The 11,474-nt window shown below is 36.7% G+C and overlaps 2 protein-coding genes across 8 annotated transcripts in view; one reads left to right on the forward strand and one right to left on the reverse strand.

Moving 5' to 3' along the window:
- Positions 1-3,837, forward strand: part of LOC132176295 (Lojap-related protein) — a 13,219-nt gene extending 9,382 nt beyond the window's left edge. The window contains exons 3-5 of the mRNA XM_059588460.2: positions 2,115-2,253; positions 2,368-2,456; positions 3,484-3,837. Coding sequence (XP_059444443.1) covers positions 2,115-2,253; positions 2,368-2,456; positions 3,484-3,605 — 350 coding nt within the window. The 3' untranslated portion in view covers positions 3,606-3,837. The remainder of the gene's footprint in view (positions 1-2,114; positions 2,254-2,367; positions 2,457-3,483) is intronic.
- A 1,467-nt stretch (positions 3,838-5,304) lies between these two features.
- On the reverse strand, positions 5,305-10,997 carry LOC132174865 (2-oxoglutarate (2OG) and Fe(II)-dependent oxygenase superfamily protein). 7 transcript variants are annotated; one of them, XR_009439377.1, is made up of 5 exons: positions 10,650-10,800; positions 8,504-9,590; positions 7,541-7,924; positions 6,070-6,188; positions 5,305-5,854 (listed from the first exon to the last, which is right to left on the reverse strand). XR_009439377.1 is itself a non-coding variant. In XM_059586589.2 (5 exons), coding segments are annotated over exons 3-5 (1,431 nt in total). In that variant the 5' UTR covers positions 9,549-9,590; positions 9,737-9,920; positions 10,811-10,997; the 3' UTR covers positions 5,305-5,852. The 7 variants fall into 7 exon arrangements, 6 of the variants coding, with proteins under 6 accessions (XP_059442572.1, XP_059442570.1, XP_059442569.1 ...); XM_059586589.2 differs by lacking the exons at positions 6,070-6,188; positions 10,650-10,800 and adding exons at positions 9,737-9,920; positions 10,811-10,997; XM_059586587.1 differs by lacking the exon at positions 6,070-6,188 and adding an exon at positions 9,737-9,920.
- Positions 10,998-11,474: the final 477 nt, after the last annotated feature.

The raw sequence follows: 11,474 nt of genomic DNA on the forward strand, positions 1-11,474 counted from the left end.
CCGATTATGCTAGGTCGATTGTTGACAGGAAGTTGACCTTTGGATATTGCACCTTTCTTGGCGGAAATCTTGTGACGTGGAGGAGTAAGAAACAGAATGTGGTGGCTCGGTCTAGTGCGGAGGCAGAATTCCGGGCAATGGCTCAGGGTGTATGTGAACTACTTTGGTTGAAGATTATCTTAGAAGACATGAAGATTAAGTGGGATGGTCCGATGAGACTCTATTGTGATAATAAGTTCGCAATCAGCATAGCTCATAATCTGTTACAGCATGATCGAACAAAGCACATTGAAATTGATAGACACTTCATCAAAGAAAATTTGGAGAGCGGATTGATTTGTACACCTTATGTGTCTACACATGGCCAACTTGCTGATGTACTTACCAAGGATTTAAGTAGTTCAGTGTTTCAGAGTATTGTATCCAAGCTGGGAATGGAAAATACCTATTCACCAGCTTGAGGGGGAGTGTGGGAAAACGTGTTTAATGACTTGTATTCTATGTGTATAGTTAGCTATTTTAGGAAATTTTGTAATAGCCTGTATTCTTAGAATTAGGCTGATTTGGTTAGTGTCCTATTTTGTTAGAATATCCCATAAATCATGGGATCTGAAATAACCGAGTTAGTTTTCCTTTTTTGCTGCTAGGGTTGATGTATATAGCTAACGTTTTATGTATTATTCAAATTAATGAAGAAAATTCTTCCACGAAGTGTTTCTCAGTTTGTGTCATATATATATATATATAGGTAATCAATCAAATCTCATTAAAAAGCGTACCCCTAAGTTGTAACATCTAGGTGTCATATATGAGGAAGATGAGTAGCCCACATAGAGTAGGTGGTTTATAAAGATAATCATGAGTTTTAAGTATCACATTACATAGTTACTAGGTTAAACTAAGCTTTATAAGGAATTCTAGGAAGACTCCAAATTGATTAATCATTTTGGAGTAATAGCGCAAATGTGGCTAGTGTTTTTTTCTAGGTCGTTATAATGGTATCAGAGTCACCTAGTAACGCCATGTCATGTGGTACTGGAGCACTACATGACATGGCCCTGACGAGGACGTTAGAAGTTTAAGAAGGGGAGTTTGTAACACCTTAGTTCCATATTGAGAGGATGAAGTATAGCCCACATAGAGTGGGTGGTCTATAAAGATAGTCGTGAGTGTTAAGTCTCATATTGCCTAGTTACTAGGTGAAATTGAGCTTTATAAAGAATTCTAGGAAGACTCCAAATTGACTAGTCATTTTGGGGGTAATAGTGCAGATGTGGCTAAAGCTTTTTCCTGAGTCGTTACTTAAGTACACATGAAATATACAAAAGGAACACCAAAAAAGAAAAAACAAAAAGAACAAGAAAGAAAAAACAAAAAGAACAAGCCACCCGCAGAAACCTAAAGGAACGGAACTACAACAAACCACCCACAAAAGAAACCCTAAACCCACAAAAGCAACCTGGGCTTCATCATCACACTAAGAGAACCTCCAGGATATATGCTGGCCCCAAGCATGAAATAAATTAGTTTCTCAAACTCCTGAAATCACACGATGTTATAAAGTTCTCTGAAGTGCAAGTCTACTTTGGAATGATATGGAGCAGGGAAGTGATGAATACTTCAGATGCTATCTCTACACTGGAGTAAGCTGAATTCTGATTACGAATGGTTTAGCATATTGCATTTCTGCAACATTTGCACCTTGTGCTAAGATTGTTTACTCAAACTTCCATTTAAGTTCTAACTGGGAATTTGAAAAGGAAAAATACATATTTCAAGTTGCCTCTCCATTTCACCTCACTGGTGAGGTAACATTTCATTAAGTATTTTGATTCTAGCTACTCTCCTCTATATCCTCATGACATGATATACTCTGGAAAAGAAGCGATTTTTATGATCCTCTTCAGTTCACTGTTCTCCTTTACTAAATGAGGTGTGCTGGGGAGTGGCGGCTATGTTAAATATTTATCAATTTTTCCTTTGTTTGAATTCTTTGTTATAGAGTTGATGTACACTAATTATATTTGATCCTTATTGTTAAAATGCTGAAAGCAGAAATAAAAGCGATATACCCCACACTACCAACTTAAACCTGTTTCTTGCTGTCTCTGTAGTTGCTGTGGAAATGGCTAAGGTTGCAAGTGAGGTGAAGGCAGCTGATATAAAGGTCCTCTTTGTGAAGCCTCTTGTGTATTGGACTCGATTTTTTATCATTGCCACAGCGTTCTCTCGCCCTCAGATTGATGCTATTGGGTATGGCTCCAACTTTGACGATGATCTTCATATCTTTTGTTGGGATAGCCTAATCACGGTTCAGTGTTTTCTATCAATGCTTTAACTGTCATTTTGACTTGCTTTGCAATGTAGATCGAAAATAAGAGATCTAGCTGAGAAGAAGTATGGGAGAGTTCCAACTGGGGACACAAAACCCAACTCATGGACCTTGTTGGACTTTGGTAAGTGATCTTGCATTATAATCCAGCAGTTCATGTCCGTTGCGATGTTAAAGAAGAAAGAAAATTCTTGTTACCATTGGTTGTGACCATGAGCTTTACCACCTATTTGGTTTGAGTTGAGGATTTCGTGTGCAGTCTCATTTCATATGACCTTTACTTACCTTGTACATTTTTTTTTTTTTTCACTTAACCCCTATCAAGTCAGCTGCAAGATCTGTCACAGCTGAACAGCCACGTCATTTTAGATTACAAAAAAAAAAAAAATTGTTGAGTTGATATGTAAGTAACTATTGCTTTTTTGATCTTTGGGGCGGTGTTAATAATGTTTTCTTTTTTCTTTTGGTGGACACATCCATAGGCAACTGAGATTTATCTCTCTAACAGGCCTATTTTCTGCGCTCCATGAATGCCACCTTTGCACTAAACTCAATCATATTAATATACTCAATATAAAATATTTTCGTTCTGTCTAGATCTTCCTTGTGAACATAACATGTCCTTTTCATTTTCATTAGTAAGCTGGACTCTTAGATGGCATCTCTTGGTTGTTATATTGTTCATTAACCAACCTTTTGATCAGTACTTGGTTGTCTTTGCTTTAAAAAGAGAGTGATACAATGTATGCTCTGGAAATAAATCCACTTATCATTTCTATCACTGAATTTCTCTTGCTGTCTGCTTGCTGATAATAGGCTATAAGTAATCATGAACATAGATGTGTACCAAACTATTTGAAATGCGGAGTTTCAACTGTTACAGTGCATTTATCTATAGTTTATTTGGGATATTTATAGGCTTCTTGCAAGAATTGAAAAAATGGATCTATCGTTAAACCTTGGTCAAGTCAGTGAAGTTCAGGCCTTACCACCCGCCGCTAGCAGAAGCTAAGCACTTGGGGTGTGCTTATTTATAATATCCACAGAACGATTTAGGTCATTGTTCCAACTACAACTGATTTAAACTGCTGAGACTTTCTGGTTTGCAGTTGTAAACATTCAGGTAAACTGTTGTCTTGTCTTGGTGACAGGTGATGTAGTTGTCCATATATTTCTTCCGCCACAAAGAGCTTTCTACAACTTAGAAGAATTCTATGCTAATGCAACACCCATTGAGCTGCTTTTTGATAACCAACCACCATTTCGCAGTTGAGAACGTTATGATTTGATAAGCTTGAAACAAGGCTGCAGCAACATTGCTGATAGTGAGTAGTGGCCACAGCTTGCTTGCATGAGATGATCAACAATTGTCAGTGAGTAATTAGAAGTAAATTTTTTATCCCGACTCCAGCTACTGTAAAGATGAACTCATTATTATTTTTAGAGTAAATTTCCATTTGATTCCAATTCGATTTTTTTTAATGGATAAGTTCGATTAAAATTAAGTCTAGTCAATGGAAAATGACACTATTTTGTACGTCAGGGTGTAGCAACACCCATTACATCCAATGGCAAAAGAGGCCTAAAATTTCTCCCTTATATTGAGATTGATATATATATATATATATATATATATATATATATATATATATATACTCTAGGGTGAACATTGAAGTGATGAGTTTGTGGACTGAGAATCAGTAGGCAAAATCCTGCTATCAGTTCCGAACTGTATCCAGTTGAACCAACTATTGTTTGTCGGTTTGGTTTCGATCAGAGACGTCGTGCCGCCATCCCCATCAATGATTGTGGGCGGAAGAAAAGGTTTTCCCCTTGAAGCCTTAGCTCTAGAAAGAGCTTGAATCAACAGTGTGTTTTAAACTCTAAAAATGGTAGAAGGTAAGCTGAAGAAGAATTGTGTAATATCATTGAGAGAGGTCTTCCGTCTTTGTATATATATAAGTTCATACACCTGTTCTATTGATTTACAACTGATAAAAATACAAGACATACAAGGTTTTGACATCATTAATTTTTTATTTTTCACTCGTGGTTAGGACTGACAATTTTTTAAATAGGTCGCGAATTCAACACAAAGTCATCACTAAATATGAAATTAGCATATTATAGAATTTTTAGTTAGAATTTGACTCATTTAATTAAATAAATGGGTTGTGTTAAAGTTGATTTTTATAGTTTTATATGCTTATGCCTCGGTACCACTCAAACTTGACACGTGAACATGAATTGCCATTGCCACCCTTATTGCAACTAAGATGGTCTCTCTAAAAACTTATGGAATACACCTAGGATAAGCTCTAGAAATATCTCAAAACCCTAGCATACTTAAAATATTAGGTGTCAATCACTTTCCAGAACCTAGGCACCTTTATCCGTATTATAGATATGGCAGTTTAGGCTACAGTAGAGCTTACAAAAATCAAAGAGAAACATAGCCTTGAGACTCACACAGATCCTAAGGGTTGTTGCTCATGCGGTACAGTTTTCCTTTGATTTTATCACATTAGTAGTACAAAATGAATAATGATAGAGACCATTTTTTTATCCTTTCAAAGTTGATGTAATTTTTAAAATTACTATTGAATTTGGAATAAATCACTAATGAATTTTGATCTAATAGTGATTCTAAAAACCACGTCAACTTTGAAAGACAAAAAGATGGCCGGTAACATTACTCAATACAAAATATTCTGACTTTGCAGTGCTGGTGACATCATCAATAAAGAAACAGTGAAGAGTGTGCTGCATCTATGAGAGCAGTTGGCTAAACAGAGCATGATGACCGATCAAAGTGCAACCCATTTTATTAACATAGGTAACGGCAGCAGCAGTAGTCTAGAATGCATCTGCAAATGGACATTCAACACGCATCATCTAAAATGTTTTAAAAGAACATGTGCGGTGTAAGATGTGGCAAAAGAAGGAAATATATATTGATGAAAGCGAACAAATGCATAATATGTCTTCTATAAATAAATGAAGAAGTTATGATTCTTTTTCTAAGTAACTGGGAAAAGAAGAATAAGATTGTGAGGAATCCTAGGTTTAAGCACAATGTACAAAGATTACCAACGGTCAACATTGCTACTAGCTCTCCATCCAACGTTCTCACCTTGAGTTGGATGAAAATACAATGATGGTTGCTTTCCAAATGAAAACAAATCCGCCACATTTTCTCTCCTTATTCATTCCTTTTCCACAAATCAGTCGTAGACGTTTTCCATCATAAATTGGGCAGTCTCTCTTGAGATTGGTCCTTCATAACAACGCCAAGCTCTCCTAAAAATTACATATTTACAGATATCTATCACCGTCTTGTGGATGACGCCTCGTCCTGAGTTAAACTTGCAATGAGAAGCAGCAACACAACCCAGGACGGAATGGTATAGGATTCAAGCAAACCAGTCACGGGCAAGTTCAACTAGGAAACAGTTCCTGCAAACCATCTACTCACAAGCTGATCAAGGGTGGCCACAAATTTGAAACTATGGACATTGATTCCTGCACACAAGAATTTGTACACCATTTTTTGTTAATTGCAACCAAGGGAGAACCAATGAGATCAACCACAATATAGAAACAAAAACAAAAAGTTTCAAAAACAACAACAGTTATGTTCCAGGGTGTAACATATGAAGCTAGTTAGGTGACTGTTACAAAAATTTTGTAATGAAACTTGGATAAAGCTATGTTTTAATAAAGATCTGGAGGGAAACCTCATTTCTCTCTTAGAGCACAGACTCTCATATGCACCCAACTCCAGGCCATTCAAGAGTAATACTGAAGATATGCGTTCACAGGATTCAACATTCAAGATGTAGATGATGTAATTCTCCTGAGTATATAAAGCCAATTACCAAATGACCAATTCAACTGTTCAATTGTGAAATCATCTTCAACAAGATAACATCTGATGATAAATCTAGATGCATCAGACTCCAGAAAAGAAACATAGTTAACACCGTTCAAACAAAACCAAAGGGAATATACACTCGTGTGCATGTGCATCAACAGATTCAGTCACCCAATAGGAGTCTACTCATATACTAAAGTTGTTCCTGTACAGAAATAGCTTTTTGATAAGACTTGCTTATCGCAGATGACTGGGCATATGCATGCATGAGTGTACCCATGATCACGCATAAACCATATCTTAACATGTTCATATAGTTATAAGATATCATAGTAATAACGTACAATATGAAAGTCAAATGATCTAGTTACTTGCTTTTATTCATCTTAGAAATGAAAATGGCATGAGACACTTGAGGACACAACACTTACATCCACCCATATCTAAAACTAGTTCTTTAACAAATATGTTTTCCTCAATTGACCTAAAAGTGAAGATTAATAAGAATAATGTGTTTATTGTCAAGAAAATCATACTCATTATTCCCATACTTCATTTGACATCTGTCACACCAATGCATATGAATCGATGCTTCTTTTTTGGGTAAGTAAAGGACCAGATACTCAATAAACATGCATCATTCAAAATTTTATATTTAAGAAGACAGCCAATGTCCTTCACGTCTAGATTTTTGGGACTTGCCACTTCCAAGACCCCATGTCCATGAAAACATCACATTCGTTGCTCTTTGTTAAACACAGTACTTTCTACTTCAGCTATAGCACTTTCTATCAAATAATTATGGTTCCTGCCGAAGAACTACCATTTTAAATCCTATCAAATAATTATGGTTACTTCCACATGCATTTGAACAAGCAGGTAGCAAAGCAAAGAGAACCATAAAAGGGCAAAGAGAGAAAGATGGTAGCAAAACTTCTTATTACTTGTAAAATCTGTTCAACTCATATATAACCCAATGCTGGTACCTACCTAATCTGAGAAGATATGTACTACTTGGTGCAAAACCAATTTAACAATATGTGCTGTTTTTAGTGACTCCTTTATATAGATAGCTATATGAATACAGACAACCAAATACATGCATGTTGTGGGTGGGTTTATAGTAAGGAATTTGCAATTTGTAACAGTCTTCAGGCAACTATTTGACAACTGTTAAAAGATTAGTGATATGACAAACTTAACAATACTTGAGAGGTAGCCAGCTCATCTTTTCAGTTTGTAGTGTTTGCATGAGTAAAGCAAAGAACACAGTTACAAATAGCATCTAATACATAATGCATTGCAATGTGGATATGAAACTTGAGGAGAGTTACAGTTACAATTAGCCGAGCGTTGACTGGCCTGTCCAGGTTCAGTTAGACTTAACTCCATATCATGAGTAGCTGTCCAACCAGGTTCATATGCTTCAAGGAATCCAATCTTTGCCTTATTAGGTAGATCATGGGGATGAACAAATGGTACTCCAGGTGGCCACCCAATCTCCATTCTTATATTGGCACATGGGCTATCTAGCGTGTGAACATGACTTTCACATTCCTTCAGGTTACAAAACCTCAGCTTGATCCCCTTCTTATCAGCAATATCCTGAACCCTCTCCTTCAAAACTCTCTGAGCCTCAAGCCGTAACCTCTTGGAAGGTGGCAAAGGTTTGCTTCTTGAATCATTCTTCCTCCTCCTCATCAAGGGCTTCATAGATCCTGTACCAGCATTTCATCGATGCAAGGACCTGCTGTTAAAAACTTCCCGCTAAGGGCTACTCGCACAGAAAAGAAGTAACATATTTTATGCTCCATGAATGTCAACGTAAAACGTTTTCTGTAAAACATTTTCAGCATTGTCCAATGTTTGGCAGCACTTGGAGAACTTGGTCAACCATAAAACATCGCCTTGTTTCCCGTAAAATGGTTTTTTTAATTGTAAAATATTTTACATCTACAACTCATCTCTACATACATTTTTAATGCGTAAAACGGGAAAGCAAAGTGTAATTTACCCTTAATTTTTATATTATTAACTTTCAACTCCAATGGTGGTATCAGATTTAAGGTCATGACCCCATTATCCTTCATCAAGAAATAAAAGGTTTACAAGATACAGAGATATAAAAAGAGACCAGCTGGGGGTATTAAGTGCTCTATCTATTCATTTGCGAAGTTGATGTTCAACAAGTCATTAGCAGAAAGAGGCTCATGGAATTGGATTATAATTAATTTATGGAAACATAAAATCTACTGGTTAAGCAACGGAAAGCTAAATATCGTTAGAATGCTGCCTACCATCTTGGGCTGTAGGAAAATTGAAACACTGGATATTCTGCCTGTTAAAGAGCTGATCAGTTGGGTGGGATCTCTGCATGAAGTCATCCACCGATACTGCAAGCTGGAACTGAGCTTCAACCCCGTGACCAGCTGCTCTCATCTGTGAGCAACTGAGACTGGTCATGGATCTGGGCATGAGTTTGAAAGCCAAAGAACATCGTCCATACATGTTTCCCTGGGGACTATTAATCTCTGTTCTGTGCAACGCAGGGTTGACATACCCTGCTGTTGCCTGATACAGTGCAAGCCCAGGATAAACAATGGCTTCTTGAGGACCAAGATCTTCATCCACTACCATCCATCGGCCATGAATATCTCTTATATGTAAACCTGCCTTATCTGACTTAACAAGAGATATCAAGCTTTTATCAACTTGGTGATCGTGGTCAGGATACATAACCAACTGGCCATCCTCTTGGGTTGCTAAATTATGGTGTTGTGCTCCCTGAAATGATGTCCTCGCATGACAGCAAACAGACAATACCGAAGATGAAATTTCCCGATCTCTCAGGGGAACATTATCTAGTATCTCAGTAAATGGAGAGCTGCGCAAGTTCAAATAGAAGCTGATGGCATCCAGAATGTCCCGAGCTGCCTTTCCAAGCAGAGCAAATATGTCTGGCAAACCAGCTGGAGGGAACTCCATTACACTGTTGGGCTCATTAGGAGTCAGGCCTGGCCTGTAATCATAAGTTTCTAGCCACAGCTGAGGATCTGCATAATATCCGGACGTCTTGCACCACTCACGAGAGTCATTGGTATGCATCATATCCGTAGCTGGGCATGATGCTCTTTGGTGATAGTATAGGCGAGCAGAATCCAATCCAGATCTTAAAAGAGCCCCATCACTTGCAGGAAACTGGATGATGGCAGCAGAATATTGAGCTAGTGACTGTGACAAAGTCGAGACTGATAATTTATAAGAATCAGAAGCAAGCCCTTCAGAGGGTACTAGATCAGTGAGCTTCACACGACCCAAAGACGGCAGGCCACTGCCTGCCATGAAATCCTTTCAGTATGCCAGCTGCCTGAGTCTGAATGGATCCTGTGCAGACCATTGCAAATTGGGTGAAAATTGGCATCAGTCATAGACAAAAAGCAATTATCATCTATCATGTAAAAAATAAAACATAATTCACTAAGACTGATGCAAGATATTAAGGTAGCCAAATAAATTGACATTCCACTCACCAGAAAACGATTAAAGGACTGGAGAATAGATGAATCATAAGAAAAGGGGAAAAATATGTATGCCAAAAGTTGCTTTAGTTGGTTATCTGCTCTCAGCTAGAAAGGCCAAATGCAGCAGTGCAGTTGACAAGAATTACTCAATGACCAGCTGATGCAACAATATTTCAACACCATGAAACAGAGGCTGAAAAATATGACATGGACACGGATGATATTGTTATTGACATAGGAAAAATTTGGGGAAAAGATGTAAACATATTCGAATTCAAGTAAGTGCAAACCAAAAGAAATGGATGAATGAACACTCTGGAAGTCTGGATGCCAATGATTAATAAAAGATTTTGTGACACTTATCACCAGCATACAAAAAAGAGTAAAATTATAGTTTTTCATAACTATTTTAAACTCCAGGCACTAAAATATGTCTGTAGAATTAGAAAGGCATGAATGCAAAAAAAATAATAATAATAATAATAATAATAAATAAATTAAAAAAAAAAAAAAAAAAAGATTGAAAACAACAGAAAACATTTCAAACGAACCCATAACTTTTTGCACGAAGTTCCTCCCATGTGCATAAAGCATGTCTAGCTGGAAGAACACAGTGAAGTAGCTTCATCTAGGATTCTTACTCCTTACATGCTTCTGATTTAATTATTGTAACAATGCAAAAAATTGGGTGTAAAATTCATGTTAATAATGGCAAACTAAAGCGACCAACCTACAAAAAAATAAAAAATATTGCACCATTCTCGACAAATGCTCCCGAAAATGCAAACCCTTAAACCATTTAAGGTCAGAAATTTGCTGCAAGAAAGACTTCCCCAATTATTTGAGCCTCCTTCAACTCTCTTAGCCAAACAAATAAAAATAGAAAATGAAAAAAAAAAATAATAATAACATAAACTAATACCTTCAACCATAATTCCAAATTCATCACGTAATTGCCATTTCTTACAAATTACATTCACGAATCAAACATTGCTGACCGCAGCAAAACAACCATGATATATACACAACAGAGAGAGGATTTCAAAAAAATAAAAAAGAAACAGAGAGAAATAGAGAACTGACGTGAATTAGGGTTTGCAGAGGAAAGAGAGATGAAAGGCTTCGACGCTTAACGGCAGAAACTTTTTTCCTGCGTATTAACGGCAGAAGAATTTGGTATCCTCAACCTCCCCGTCAGTTTTCTCTCAGTTACTGTCAATTGCCACATACTCTGCCACGTGGGCGAAACGCGGGAAATTCGGGCGCACTGCATCTTTGGTACCTGAAGTTTTGGCAAAGCGGCAGTTTCCTGTTCGCTATAAAAGAAAATTGACGGCTGCTTTCGTTAAAATAAAAAATAAAAGCCATATATGTAAAATTGGTACTTGTGATTGACCTAAATTATAAATTACTTCTTATGGTATAAAAAATTATTTATAGGTCTATATAGTTGGCTTAAATTACAAATAACTCTCTGTGTATAAATAATCATTTATAGGTCTTCATGGTAGGATAAAATAACAGTTTACTCATTAAAATCAATTTTCATTAAGTAACTTAACAGAATCCGTTATTTTGTCCACCATATCCAATAAAAACGCGACAAATGTTATTATTAATTTTTTACTTTAAAAAATAACAACTATGATTTTTCACATCATTGTAAGACATCAACTAAGATTACACATCATACCCCACTCCAAGTCATATTGCTTCAGTAAATTAATTGAATTTCTTCTATCCCCAA

The sequence above is a fragment of the Corylus avellana genome, chromosome 3 (assembly GCF_965113065.1).
Source record: "Corylus avellana chromosome 3, dhCorAvel1.hap1.2, whole genome shotgun sequence".
Classification (NCBI taxonomy): domain Eukaryota; kingdom Viridiplantae; phylum Streptophyta; class Magnoliopsida; order Fagales; family Betulaceae; genus Corylus; species Corylus avellana.

Coding starts and splice junctions, on each gene's coding strand:
- LOC132174865 (XM_059586586.2), bottom strand. CDS start 9,548: ATGGCAGGCAGTGGCCTGCCGTCTTTGGGTCGTGTGAAGCTCACTGAT. Junction 7,925..8,503: donor TTTTCCTACAGCCCAAGATG/GTAGGCAGCATT, acceptor ATGCTGGTACAG/GATCTATGAAGCCCTTGATG.